Source organism: Anolis carolinensis, chromosome 1 (genome assembly GCF_035594765.1).
Source record: "Anolis carolinensis isolate JA03-04 chromosome 1, rAnoCar3.1.pri, whole genome shotgun sequence".
NCBI lineage: Eukaryota > Metazoa > Chordata > Lepidosauria > Squamata > Dactyloidae > Anolis > Anolis carolinensis.
This window is the reverse complement of record NC_085841.1, coordinates 334,627,112-334,642,890: the sequence shown is the minus strand read 5'-3', so window position 1 is coordinate 334,642,890 and position 15,779 is coordinate 334,627,112. Positions and strand designations below refer to the sequence as shown.

Here is a 15,779-nt window from a genome sequence, read left to right as displayed (position 1 = left end):
ATAGTCATTATCAGATATGACTCTAAAGCATGGCTCAATGCTCTGTAAGGAAGCATTGGACTCATATATTTCCTCTGCTTTCCTTTTTCTCCATTCAGCTACAAAAGCATCACAAGTATTTGTTTACATTTTCAACTAGATGTGATTTGTTGTTATATCTGATTTGAGATATTCAAGTCACCAATCTGGACACAAATATGATGGGTCTTCAGCCCCAGCCAGGAAGCCCTTCGACTCCCCAGATGAAGGTGAGGCAAACGCTGATAAAAAGCCTCCTTAAAGTGCACATCAGGAAGGCGAGCCTGGGTGGGAAGTCCCCTCCCAATAATGGGCAGAAAGAAAATTGATATTTCAGCACCAAAAAGTGAAAACAGATATCTGCTGTCCTGATTTTGGGAGGCTCCATTAAAAACAGATCAAGGTCCCCACCAAAAGCCAGGACATGAAACAGATCAAGGTTTACTCCGAATGCACAAGACTAATTCAAATATCTTCATCACAATCTCTCTGAAGCAGAAGTGAAAGGAAGCAAATTGATACATATAAACTTAAATCAGGGTAGGCCCTTGATATCCCTGCTGGGATTTGGTTCCAGAACCCCCTACAAATACCAATATCCATGGATACTCAAGTCCCATTATATAAAATGTTGTAGTAAAATGATGTTCATTATATAAAATGGCAAAATAAAAGTTTGCTTTTTTGGATATTTTATTATATTCTGTCAAGGGGAATATTTTTAATCTTTGGATGGTTGAATCTGTAATACAAAATCCATGGATACTGCATCTAGACTATTATGTAAGAAACTATGTGCATTGGCTTTGTTGTATTTATTTTGTGGTATATTGCCCAGTCTATATAATTGCCACACCACCTTTGCATCAGGGATACCGACAAATGTATATGAGTATCAAGTACCAGTTAAATGTACATTTGTACAGGCTTTGATATATTTCTCCACTGTGGTTTTTTTTAAAAATCCTTCATGAAAAACATGAATACAATTCCCTCCCTATTAAAATAGATCTTGCTAATATTTTAATATTTTAGTTGTAAAACAACATAGCAATTTCCCCCCGCATATGGAATAAGTGTGTGAAACAACTCAATTCCATTTTCTGTTCTCAAAATTCAATTACACCAATGGTAGAGATAAATATGAGGGGGGGGGGGATTTAGCTATGTGGATGGAGACTGCCTGAGTTCTCAAGGCCAGTGACTAAATTAAAAGAACGGACTGTACTCTGTAATACAACTGAGAGATGAAAAGCTGAGGTTCTCGACAACAAAACCTTGGGGAGATTTCATTCACATTATACAGCTATCCCTGAATACACTGTCCCTTTTTGTTTCTTTAAAAAAAGAACAAGCTCCACATGGACATATTGCTGCAGAGAAAAATTTCTCTTCTCTACTTCAAACATTAGGTGGCACAAGAAGGCTCTGTATTTCAAGGGAAACAGCGCCCCCCTTCCCTTCTTGTAAGCTGCTTCACGAACATATTGCCAAAAGCTTTCATAGCCAGAATCACTGGGTGTTGTGTGGTTTCTTGAAGATGCCAGCCACAGATGCAGACAAAACGTCAGGAGAAAATGATGCTAGAACACAGCCATACAGCCCGGAAACCACACAACACCCCACTTCATGAACACCAGCATGTATCCAACAATTCCCTTATGGAAGTTTTCTAGTTTAAAAACTAAATTTAAAAAAGGACATGTGTGGGTTTATTCATCTACCTAACCTACCTATACTTATCATTTATTTTATTTATTTCCCATACTTATACCCTGCCCTTCTCACCCCCGAAGGGGACTCAGGGCGGCCTCACAACTGGCAGCAATTTGATTCCCACATACAATTTTCAGAATAACAGTACCATTTAAAACCAAGCATTAAAACATAACTTATTAAAACAACAATTAAAATCATGCAAATTCATAATCATAGTCCAGGATCAGTCCGTCAGTCACTTTAAAAGTTCTTAATTATTGCACTGCCATGATCATGTCTTAAGTTTTTTTTCTGAAAGACAGGATGGAAGGGGCTGTTCTGATTTCATTGGGGAGGGAGTGTCACATTTGAGGAGCCACCACTGAGAAGGCCCTGTCTCTCATCCCCACCAATCGCGCTTGAAAGGGGTGGTAGGACCGAGAACAGAGCCTCCCCCGACGATCTTAACTTTCAAGGTGGGTCATACTTCTCCATTAAATTGATATACAGGTTGAGTATCACTTATCTGAAATGTCTGGGATCAAAAGTGTTCCATATTTCAGATTACATGGGATTTGGGAATTCTTGCACATGCATAACGATATTTTTGTAGATGAAATTCAAATCAAACATGAAAACCATGTATGTTTTATATACATCTTATACACATAGTCTGATGTTAGTTTTATACACAATACTTTTAATAATGTTCATGAGACAAACATTGAACCTCATAAAGCAAAGGTGTCACTGTTTTAGCCACCCCTATTGACAATTTTGGATTTTGGAATCTCAGATTTTGGAATTCCAGATAAGAGATTCTCAGCCTGGAACAGGAAAAAAATAAAACTTACCCATGAAAAATCTCAAATAATCTTATATGTTAATACTGATAAAAAGAAACTCCTGGTGTTATATGCCACTAGAGTGTTCTCTTCTTTTCACTGTGTACATTAGAATAATATGTAATGTTTCTTTGGGGACGGGGGAGGAATATAATTTCATTCTCTATTTTAATTCCCAACTTTGAAGCATCGAAAACTGGTGATGGTAATTGAGGGTTTATAAAATTGGGTGTCTAGTTCTACAGTCTCACATTTTAACTTTCAGTTCATGCTGTGATAATCTTGTCTCTAAAGTAAAAGGTGATTGGCACATTAATTTGAAGACTGGTATAGAAAGAGTCATTTAATGCAAATATTATGAACTTGGTTCTCTCAAGAAACATCAGTGGAAAACCCTGCACCTTCTGCCCTTTAGCCTGTGGTCAGGTCTTGGCACAGGACAGTAAACTTTGTTTAGACTGCCTTTGCCAACATGGGTTGAAAAAAACCCAGTCATGTGCATCATAACAGGTACACATGATGGAGCTGGCCAAAGGTGAAGAACCAGCACTTGTTGGTTTTTCCAATACTCACTAAACACCAGATGGTAATATATAAAAGGCTTCAATTCCTCTGGCTCCAACAACAACCCACATCAGGAAAATATGGCACATCCCACTTGAATTATACAAACTTTGCCTTATGAAACACATATTGACATATGACCCTACATAATTTATTCAGAAGCATGTTGATGACAAGAAAGAATGTCAAATATATTTTAAAGCTGAAAATCTCATCTACCTCCACCACTACTTACCTACTCTGTTTGAACTTCCTCCCTAAAAAGATAAATTCAATGCATCTGACCTACATTTTCTAAAATGGAAAAATACGACTTTATTCAACTTATCTGTAATATCTTTATTTTCCCTTAGTGTTCTTGTAACTTTATTCTCATCCAGAGGTCCAGCTGCTTCCCTAAACAATCGCTGGGTTCTGTTTCTCTTTGTGTTTCACTTTTTTCTTTGGTAAAGGTAAAGGTATTCCCCTGACATTAGGTCTAGTCATGTCTGACTCTGGGGATGGGTGCTCATCTACATTTCTAAGTCAAAGAGCTGGCATTGTCTGTAGACACCTTCAAGGAGCAGTACCTATTGATCTACTCACATTTCCATGTTTTCAAACTGCTAGGTTGGCAGAAGCTGGGCTAAAAGTGGGAGCTCACTCTGCTCCCTGGATTCGAACTGCCAACCTTTCAATCAGCAAGTTCAGCAGCTCAGTGGTTTAATCCACTGCACTACCAGGGGCTTTTCTTTGATATAACCTAATATTATTTGGTACATGCTCTTGAAAATCATTTTTGTGCCACTCATTGTTCCTGACGTTCTTCATGTATAACTTTGAGTTCTTTTTTATTTTCTGCATTTGCCCAAGAATTCTGGGTGCTAAAGTAAGTATCTTCTCTAATATCTATTCTGCTATTTCTCATGAATCATTTCAGTGACCTTTTGGATTCTGTGCTTGCTGTCTTACCTCAAAGTAAACCATAACCTCCAACATTTCATAGACGACCCCTGGGGCATGGTGGCAAACAACATCAGAGTAGTCAAGTTAGGTAAACTTTTGTCTGAGCCTATTGGGAAGAGAGAGATTTCATCCCCTCTTTTCTTCTTCCTCTGCTGACTAAACTTGTTGTAGACTACTATTTAAGTTTGACTTCAGCTTGCCGCAAGTGAAGTAAGGTTAAGACAATAGGAAAAATGGAGGAGGGGAGAGAACATCTTAAAAGGAGTGCGATGATAGATTAATTGGAACGATCCATGCCAAACTGGGACGGTTGAAGGACATAGTACACATTCTAATACAGCTTCTCGTGGTTTTTAGTCATTTTCAATTATTTGTAAGGATATTACTTCTTGATATTCTTTATCAGCTTCTTTTTTACCAATGACCTAATTTCAGAGACAAAGCAAAAGCGAGACTGCTGAACTTTCTTGGCAATTCCCCCCACTTAGATAAAATAAATTTGCTAGCACTATAGTCACTCCTTCCAGCTGGTTAAAAATTTTGTCTCCTTGGTACTAGCTCTTTGAAGGAATTTAGAATTAATTCTGGAGTCACTTCAATGATCAGTTCCATTGTAAACAATTTTATTGTTCAGCTATTTAGAGTGAGCAGAAATGTTAGATTTTCATCATTAACGGAGGATGTATTTCTCTACAGCAGCGGTTCTCAACTTTGGGTCATGCTTCCTTTAGGGGTCCAATGACCTTTTCACAGGGATTGCCACCTTCTTCGGCCCCGCCTACTCCACCTTCCTGGAATGGCTGCTGAGCCCTCTCTGCCAGCCAGACACAAATACACCTTTTACACAACCAACTCAACATGTACACTTCTGTGTTGCTGGAGAACAGGAGGGATCAGTGTGGATGAATCCCGTTATTGTTCTGTAGATGGATGTACTGCAAAGGATGCCTTTTAAAATATGTCTAGCTGGAAGAAAACAGCTGGATGCATCTTGTAATACTGACATGATAGTGTTGAGGAGGATAACTATAGTATAGAGTCATAGCTATGTGCAAGATATATGCCTTCTGATGTAGAATTTAAGCCAGAGATACAAATACCTATAACTCAATATGGACATAAGAATGATGGAACTTGAGAAGGAGCAACAGAGAATAAAGAAATATGGAGATGGAATAGCATTGGAAATACTTACATCCTAGAGATGTTGGGAAGATTGGAAAATGCTTCACTAGGAATTGTTCTCAGATGGGTTTCCATAAATCTCCTGCAGGAACAGAAGTTCTTCAGTTAATATCCTTTCTAGACAGTTGAAGACAATTTCACTACATTCGTCAAAATTCTACAAAGCCATGTTTGACCAACCAGAATAAAATGAACTAATAGTCTATTTTTTAAAAGAACATACTCGGGAACATTTTTGTTAATTTTGTCTAGGACATTTCTCCTTTAGAAAACATTATTTTGATATTAGCAAAATTAGAATCAACGCATTGGAGAAAAGAAACCATTTTGATTTTATTAACTTTTGCCAGTTTGACAAATGCCTAGACATACACTTTACTCACAAATATAACAGAACCCAATGGATCTCTTTTCCCCAGGACAATGAAGAAATGGAAGTCAGAAAAAGGGGTAGGTCATTTCATTACTTCATTACAGGTCTTGTAGAGGATGTTTTGAGAAGGAGGAAGTGCCAGAATAAGGTGTCAAAATGAGCTCAGGCTTGCGAGGGACATTAAAAACAACAAAAAAGGCTTTTTTGCTTATGTCGGTAGAAAAAGGAAGAACAAGGAGGCGATAGGGCCTCTGTGAGGAGAAGATGGGGTGATGGTGACAGGGGATAAGTAAAAGGCAGAACTACTTAATGCCTGGCATGATCATCAAGTCTGCAGATGACACCAAATTGGGAGGGATTGCCAATACTCCAGAAGACAGAAGCAGAATTCAAAACGATCTTAACAGATTAGAGAGATGGGCCAAAACTAACAAAATGAAGTTCAACAGGGACAAATGTAAGACATTCCACTTAGGCAGAAAATAAGAATTACAAAGATACAGAAGGGGGGATGCCTGGCTCGACAGCAGTACGTGTGAAAAAGATATTGGAGTCCTCGTGGACAACAAGTTAAACATGAGCCTACAATGTGATGCAGCGACAAAAAAAGCCAATGGGATTTTGGCCTGCATAAATAGGAGTATAGTGTCTAGATCCAGGGAAGTCGTGCTACCCCTTCTATTCTTCCTTGGTCAGACCACACCTGGAATACTGTGTCCAATTCTGGGCACCGCAATTGAAGGGAGATGTTGACAAGCTGGAAAGTGTCCAGAGGAGGGCAACTAAAATGATCAAGGGTCTGGAAAATAAGCCCTATGAGGAGCGGCTTAAAGAGCTGGGCATGTTTAGCCTGCAAAAGAGAAGGCTGAGAGGAGACATGATAGCCATGTTTAAATATGTGAGGGGAAGTCATAAGGAGGAGGAAGCAAGCTTGTTTTCTGCTGCCCTGGAGACTAGGATGCGGAACAATGGCTTCAAACTTCAGGAAAGGAGATTCCACCTAAACATTAGGAAGAACTTCCTCACTGTGAGAGCTGTTTGGCAGTGGAATTCTCTGCTGTGGAGTGTGGTGGAAGCTCCTTCTTTGGGGGCTTTTAAGCAGAGGCTGGATGGCCGTCTGTCGGGGGTGCTTTGAATGTGATTTTCCTGCTTCTCAGCAGGAAGTTGGACTGGATGGCCCTATGATTCTATGATTCTAAGGAACTATGTGGGTTTTCCCACATATATTGCCAATTCTTCCAAATCCCTGACTAGATGTGACACTGAGGCAGAAGAACATATGCCAGCGTAATTGGTGTGTCACACCATATTTAATTGTCTTTAATATGATTCCCTGATAAAGTAGGCCAAACATCTGAGAAATGTCACAGGGAAAATCTTCTCATTCCTGCCCAGAAGTAGATCTAAACATCAAGTCTCCTTTAATATCAAGAATATCACTAACCTCCCCCTCCCAACATAATTTAAACCCTGCTCAATAGATACTTTAAAGACTTTATCCCAAGGGCTTTGGGCACTTTCAGTGGGAATCTGTGGCATTCCATTTCCCTAGTGCACAGAAATGGAATCCAAAGACCTCTATCAGAGACTTCATCAGACAGTCCAGGGGAAAATGGAGGGAAATATCTTACCCCCTTCCCTTCTGTCTTTCCCTGTCTTCAGTATGGCCATCAATTCCAAGTCCTTTTCCAAGTCTTTTCCCATATTTCCTCCACTTTACCCTGTCTTTCTCTATCAGGAATTGATTGACACCCGACTCCTGATAGAGATCTTTAAGCACTTAGGAAATGGAGAGCCATGGAGTCCCACTGGAAGTGCCTTTATGTTGTCTGATGACTTGAGCCCGAAACCCGTGGGATGAAGTCCCAGGAATCGGGTGTCAATCAACTCCCGATAGAAAAAGATGGGGGCAAAGTGGACAAAAGATGGGGAAGATGGTGAAAAGATGTGGGGTGGATGGCCATCCTAGAAGATGGGGAAAGATGGAAGGGAATGGAGTAAGACATTTCCCCTTGTTTTCCCCTGACCAGCTGATGATGTCCTAAGTTAATTATTAGAGACCAGATCTTTTAAAAAATCCTCACTATGGAAAAACTCATCTCAGCATAATGTACTGTCTTCTAAATACTGACATACTTTTGTATTTTTATTTTCCTTTTATTTGTTTTCTTTGCAATTATAACATTTTTTGAAATGTTCGATGTAAATGAGCAGAGAGGAAGAGTTTTCCTTCAAATATCTGATACCTATGAACCTCTCTGTTTATTACAGTTTATGAACAAAAATGTTCCTTCATGAAGATTCCATGGAAACAATCCCACCCGTTTGAAATATACCCTTCTCTTCCACAAACATCATTATCCCATCATCCTAATTAGAGCAGGTTTATGTAGTAAGCTTGCAAAATGAATAGTGACTTATTTGTGTGTGTTCTTCTCCCAAAATGTTTAAATATTGCAGTTCTGCATAAAGTTTAGTAAAGCTGCAACTCTACACAAACATAGTCTTGAAATATGGCACAGCCTGTAACACCCATAGTAATATACATTCAGAAATACATTGACTTCTGGAATGGCCCTGGACTACGCCTATGGATCACGTGATTTAACTTGTATGGATTCAGTTGCTTTTAATTGTTTTAATGGTGCAGTTGTTTTTATTGTACCATGTTTTTACAGGTATTGCCTATGTTCTGAAGCCGTCTTGAATCCCCTCCGGAGATGAGAAAGGCGGGATAAAAGAGCCATAAATAAATAAATAAATAATAAAGTGATGGTCCAGCAGAGCCGATGAATTCTTGGCCTGGCTAGATCATCTGGACTTCACCTCACCACTGTCATGGGTTGGGGATGAAATATATGGATGCCTCCAGGGTCAATCTAGAGAATTACTGCTCCAGACTTGTTGTGGATTAAGGAGCCAGTACAGATGAGCCCTAGGCTGGTAAAATGACTTAACAAGACTTTCTCTTTAGCACTTTAAATGTTTTTATCCATTGTGCATTGATGGATTGATAAGGAATAGATAAATGTTTAAATACAGTAGAGTCTCACTTATCCAAGCTAAACGGGCTGGATAAGCTAATATCTTGGATAATAAGGAGGGATTAAGGAAAAGCCTATTAAACATCAAATTAGGTTATGATTTTACAAATTAAGCACCAAAACATTATGTTATACAGTAGAGTCTCACTTATCCAAGCTTCGCTTATCCAAGCTTCTGGATTATCCAAGCCATTTTTGTAGTCAATGTTTTCAAAATATCATGATATTTTGGTGCTAAATTCATAAATACAGTAATTACAGCTTAACATTACTGTGTAATGAACTACTTTTTCTGTCAAATTTGTTGTATAACATGATGTTTTGGTGCTTAATTTGTAAAGTCATAACGTAATTTGATGTTTAATAGGCTTTTCCTTAATCTCTCCTTATTATCCAAGATATTCGCTTATCCAAGCTTCTGCCGGCCCGTTTAGCTTGGATAAGTGAGACTCTACTGTACAACAAATTTGACCAAAAAAGTAGTTCAATACGTGGTAATGTTATCTTGTAATTACTGTATTTACGAATTTAGCACCAAAATATCACGATATATTGAAAACATTGACTACAAAAATGGCTTGGATAATCCAGAGGCTTGGATAAGTGAGACTCTATTGTAAATAAATAATGGAAATTCTGAATAGACATACTTGGAATTGCAATATAAAGATCCCAGTGCATATTTATCTTTGAGTAAATAATTATTCCAGATGACTGACTTCGGAATAAACTGAGCATGCATGTAATTAGACTCTACTTCCCTGTTTCAAGACAAATATTTTCTTCTTATTCAGATTGTTTTCAAAATATACTCTCACTTGAATTTTTCAAGTTTGCTTCAAGATTGTACCATATTTATCAATCCTGCCTCAAATTACTATAGCTATTTGGATCTCATCTCATTTCAAACCCCACTTCCAGTTCATGCATGTGCCTTCAAGTTGTGTATTGACTAATAATGGTGACCCCATTAACTGGATGGTCCTTGTGGTCTCTTCCTGGTCTCTTTGAACTCTTTGATTCTAATCAGGACAGTTGGAGGGCATGGAAATCTGTTTATCCATATCCTATAGCCCAAATCTCAACTATTGAAACACTATTTTGTAAAGAGAAAGAAACTGTATGATCATGACAGAAAGCAGGAGAAAAGGAAATCAGGGAAATTTATCACATACTATTTGTGGGTGGGAGGTCACGTGACAACCCATCACATTTCATGATACTAATAGAAAATAATATATAATAGATATATGTGTGTATGCATGTGTGTGCCATCAAACTGCCCATCAATTAGTGGCAGCTCCATGAATTTCAGCGGCAATAAACAGAGGTGGTTTTGCCAGTTCATTGCTCTGAAATAGAGCATACACCTAATATTCATTGGTGGTCTCCCATCTTAGTTTTAAACAGGGCTAATCCTGTTTTATTTTCAGAATTAAATGGGATCTGATGGCTTTGGGTTATCTAGCAACTCCACTGTCCTAGATTCTCTTCCCACACATTTTTATTTCTTTTCTAGGCGTTATCTAATAGCATTTTTATTAAATTATTCCTCTCCTCTTCTGGATTTAGAGGACATCTGGAATTGTTACAGCCAAGAGCCTGATTCAAATGAAGCAGCAAATATAGGTTAAGGTCAACATATAATCAACAGCAACAATTAGGTTTTACCTAGTATAGGGAAAACAGGAGATATGTACAAGGGTTGAGCAGATGATAATGAAATTGGGAAAAAGCAAAAGCACACTGGCAAAAGAAAATAGATCAGAACAGAGTAAATCTAATAGAAGTCTACATAGGTTTGAAATAATTGAGAAGTAGGGAATATCAAACCAAGAAAAGAAGTACCAAGAAAAATATGAGGACTTAAATGAACATATTGCTTATTGCAATAATGGATGAACATCAACCTTGGCAGTCACATAAGAGCCAAAATCTAAAGGAAGCCAAAGATAAGTGGAGGGAGAGAAGGGAATAACTCTGAATATCATTTTGAACTGATGCTAAAATGAAATATTATGGGGAGGAGAAAATAATCCAGAAAGGGTTTTTCTACTTAGCACCAAAGAACAAAAACAAAACAGGGTTTACAAAATGGAAGAGTGTTCCACAGCTAGGATGGCATGAAAGCTGTTTTTCTTTTGCCTGGATAGGTTTTGGCAGATGTTATTGGACAGCAAATGCCATCATTTTTTATCATTAACTATTCTAGCCTGACCTGCAGAGATTTGCGATCCTGCAACATCTGGAAGGCCACAGGATTCCCGCTGTTAATATAGGGTTGCCATGATTTTCATACTATCACCACTTAAGGATGTTAAATATATTCAAGCAATTCATTCCAGGTCTTGTGTAGTTCCAAAATCTGCATATTTTCATATTAAAAGAGACAATGTGTAAAAAAGACCTGCTGATATCTTTATGTGTTTTGCCTGTTTTTAACTTAAGAATGTAAACAGTGGATCATATAAATGCACACTGACCAGTAACATTTAAGAGGTGTAACATCTGGAAGAGGCAATCTGAATCTGAATTAATGGATATCAAAACCTTGGTATAAGTCATTATATAAGAATAGCTTAGTGCAAATATGTGGAATGATACATTCATGTCTATTGTTGTTTATACAATTCAGATTTAGAAACCTGCTGCCCTCTACTGTCTCGCATCAGTTGTACTATGCCATTTCTAATTATGCCAAAAGATGGATGCAATGAGAGCAAACTTTCAAAATGTCTTCATGGTTTCCTGAAATGCAGTAAAGAAGTGATTTGCTGCCTGTCAGCGTTGTGAAGAAGCTTTTGGAGCTTGGAAGCTCTGGAGCGTAGAAGAACGAACACCGGGAGACGTCAGTAAAATCAAGGCACACAGTTTTACTGAGTAGAGCAGCAAAAACAGCACAGACAGACTAGGCAGACGATGAAGACCACACAGACAGACAACTAACAACCGATGACTGATGGCTGATAACTGGTGGCTGATGCAAGAGGAAGGAACTCACTCTTATATCTGGACCCTCCCTCCTTCCAGACACTCACAGGGTCATCACAGTTCATTACTGATTAACTCTTTCAACGTCCATACACTTCAGATGATGCAATTAGGTTGCAATCCCAGGCACAGCACAAATTACCTTACACAAATCTTACATTGACACTGCCAACACTTAAATTAACTGCTATTGTCATGTCCTCACTGTTTACCCCAAGTTAAGTGCTTTTTAGTTAGAGGGATTAATATTTTATGTACAGCTTCTTCAAGGTCAGTCTAGACAGCCTCTTTGCATTTGAAGCCTTCATTGCCCTGCCCCTTTAAGAATCCCCTCAGGGGCGGAGCCTCTGGCAAGGCACTTCTGGTTCTTGGCAGAGTCAGCCTTTTTGTGACCGGAAGGTGAAGAAATAAGCACCATAGGGTCTACAAAATAGCATGTTCAATCAAAGTTAAATAGTGAGACCATCTTAGAGACAGTTGAACACCATACAAGAAAGAGACAATAAGAAGTGATTCAAGAATTTGGCCAGAACTGTGTTATCTCTCTAGATTTTACCTCTCTTCATAAAGACTTTGTAGTGAGACTCAGGATAAGAGAAGGTTTAAAATTCTGGTCAGTTAATAAATTCTTGTTTGATTCAACTATATAGTCTCTGATCTGTTCCCTGCACAGCTAGTTCACCTTCCAAGTAGTTAAGATAGCATAGGGACAGAACAGCTATCTAATGAGTTAATGGCATTATATTTCACTTAGAGCAATTCTGGTATAAAGATTTGTTCCTCTGTCTTTTAAAATAGAAAACGAGAACTTTATGAACTTCAGGATGCATTATTTCAAACCTACTTTGTCAAAAAAGTGCTTCTGGTTCTAGCTCTTTCTAGCTTTCTTTTAGTCAACAGAAGTTACCTCAGTTTCTAAGGTTAATTTTGGTGGCATGTGCTCTCAAGTCATTTCCACCTAAAGCAACCCTATTACAGGGTTCCCTTGGCAAGATTTGTTCAGAAGAAGTTCAGAAGAGCCTAACACACTCAGACTGAGTGGGGATTTAAAGCCTGATTTCTAGAGAGGTAGTCTAATGCTCACTACATTCAGGTACCGCTTTATGCGGGGAGGCTAATTTAACGAATGTACAACACCATAAAAACCTTTCAGCAGTATGCAGAAGAATTAGGAAGTATTCCATCAGGGACTCAGTGTCACAAGTGGACAGTGAAACAGCAGCTCCCCCTATGGCCGGAATCGTGCATACTCTCATGAAACTGGAAGCTGGAATGTTAGATTGCTTCTGTGTCTGTCTATATATGTCATATGTCTAATGGCATTGAATGTTTGCCATGTATATGTGCATTGTGATCCGCCCTGGGTCCCCTTCGGGGCAAGAAGAGCAGAATATAAATACTGTGAATAATAATAATAATAATAATAATAATAATAATAATAATAATAATTTCCCCTATTCTGAAAAAGGCAATAAATTATTGCTTAACTAATTATTGTTTCATTTTATTGATATGGAAGAGGAGAGATGCTTATGCAATTATATGCCTCAAGTGCCTAAATAAACTGACTAGTTTGGCTGATGCACTTTGAAGGGCAGAGGAGAGGAACCATCTGTTGCATTGCTCTCAAAAAGAAATTTTGCTTTCCACAGTTTAACACAGCACTTGGAAGTGTTAGTGTTTCTGCTAATATGTTCGTGTTAAATTACACAGACCACAGAATTTGGCAACCCTGTAACTTCTTGAAAAGAACTTTCTTTTAAAAACTGCAATAATAATATATGAAAGACAAACAGCCTTAAACACGCCAATTATAAATCCTGGAGTCAACAGTAACAATTTTCTTTTCATTATTTGCAGTTCCATGGAGTGTTATGAATGCCATTTGCTGTAATGTAAATTTAACAAATCAAGCATTTTCATTATTAGTGGTCATAACACTACCAACCATAACCATGTTCAAACCTAGCATGGAAAGCCCTACAGAGACGCGATTTGATGTGGCCAGAACTATGGAAGAAATGGGAGCCCAGGGTTGTGCCTAAATCTGTTCCCTAACATTCAGAAAAATTTACAAGGTTGTGTTTTGACCGCATTTTGTAGTTATAAGATGGTTTAAATTGCTGAATTTTTTCTGTTTGAATTGCACTGCTGTTATTCACTCTGGAACCTTAATGCCTTGTCCTGCTTGATGATCTGAAAATGCATAGTACGGGAGACATTATCTCATGATCTCTTCCCCAGGTTTTGACCAAAGCATGGAAAGTCAGGGAGGCTTCCAGCTATCACAAGTGAATGAGGCACAAGTACTACAGAGTTGTTTTATAAATATAGTATGTCCAAGACAGCAAGACACATTCATGAGGAGTTCACTGTAAACTTATAATCTTTCAAACATTTCAGAGCAATCTAAAAGTAAAGGAGAATGGCCAAAAGGCTAACTTTACACTACAGTGCTCATTCGAAAATAACTGCAGGTGCATGATCATTTGGAAGTGGCACACTTGCCTCTATATTCAACCACTGTGAAAATACTGCAAAATTCACAGTCTACTGATCTTCCAAGCACCTTCCATGACCTGGCACATAAGAACAAGAGGTTTATTTTGCTGCTGTTTCTTAGTTACACATTCTGAAGTGTAACCCTGAGAGGGAAAAACCTGCATTCTCGGTTTCAAACACAAAAGGAAAAATTCAGCCCATTTCGGCAAGTCTGCCATGGGAAGAGAATTGTTCCAGAAACAATTTTACACATAATGAAGAATGTATCCACATGCTCTGTAATGTGATAGGATTGTCTAAAATAAATCATGTTTTTATCATTTCAGAGAAAGCAGAAGGGGGGGGGGGAGGAGAGAAAGGGCATTAAACGTCCCTCGAATTGGAACTGCAGGTAGGTCTCAGATGAATGTTTTTTCCAAAGGAAAAATAGTAATCAGTTCTACACTATGTTTCCTTCTGCTTGACTCTTCAAACTGTAAGCATGAGGGACCATGTATGTACTGCTAGTTGTTAGGGCATGTGGGAAAGAAAGTTTGCAGAAGGGAAGGCACTGAGATAATGAAGAGAAAGACCAGCAAGAAAGAAAATGTGAATTGGAGGGAAGAGAAAAGAAATAATAGAGAGAAAGAGCAATAGTGTGGTTAGGGGAATAAGCCCTTTCTAATCCTTGTGGAGCTCATTGGTTCTGTTAGTATACTTCAAATGGGAGGATTGCATTGCTAAAGGTATATAAAATAATATTATATAGACAAAATCTTTGTTTCAATATTATTAAAATCCTTAATCTAAATTAAATTCCATTTTCTCAGTCTTTCATGTTTAGTCAACAAACAAAAGCCAATAGTTAGTCCCAAACAAACTGGATCCATTACATTTTTGCCCAAAGTCCAACATCCATGGTCAGTTCAAGATTGCAGAAGATGGGTTAACATATGGTGCTATTTCACAACTAAAAGTGCATTTTCACTCAATAGTTATCTGCTCTTCCTGAAAATTGGTGGGGTTACAATCTTTAACATTCCATTTTTACACGAGGTTATGGAGCACATGGTAGCCTCAGATCCAAGGCTTCTGAATGAAATGGATTATCTAGATCAGTAGTTCCCAAACTTTGGTCCTTCAGGTATTTAGGGCTTCAATTCCCAAAAGCCCCAACCAGCTTAGTCATCCTTCAGGAATTCTGGGACCAAACTCATTGGCTAGTGGGTCGTAATTGTGTCCAATGGGGGTTGACAAAACACAAGGCTTCCAAGACAATAGCACCTCATGTGGGGTGATGCACTGCTAGGAGGCTCTGCAATCTTCCCAATCTGTAACCCCAGATGACTCAGTAAATTAAGTGTCCCAATAATCTTTCCCTGGGAGACCTAGTTAGAATACTACTTATACCTCTAAACTCGTCGTTTTCTTGCCTCAGGCTTCATAATCCATGGTGATCAGCCCAAAAGTGGTCTTTGTAATGTTGTTGGTGTTCACACAGATCATCACAACAGGCCACTACTCTGTGTTCCTGATGAGCTTTGGCAATTTGTCAGCAACATTCCAAATACAGCATGCTTCCTGGTTCCTTTTGTCCAATTAGAATATTGTTCCATATATATTCTTGAGTAATGA

At 38.4% G+C, this 15,779-nt stretch overlaps 1 protein-coding gene across 1 annotated transcript in view; it reads right to left on the bottom strand.

Moving 5' to 3' along the window:
• The window catches only part of tshr (thyroid stimulating hormone receptor), a 62,141-nt gene that overhangs the window by 29,444 nt on the left and 16,918 nt on the right, over window positions 1-15,779 (bottom strand). The window contains exon 3 of the mRNA XM_003214424.4: window positions 5,266-5,337. Coding sequence (XP_003214472.2) covers window positions 5,266-5,337 — 72 coding nt within the window. The remainder of the gene's footprint in view (window positions 1-5,265; window positions 5,338-15,779) is intronic.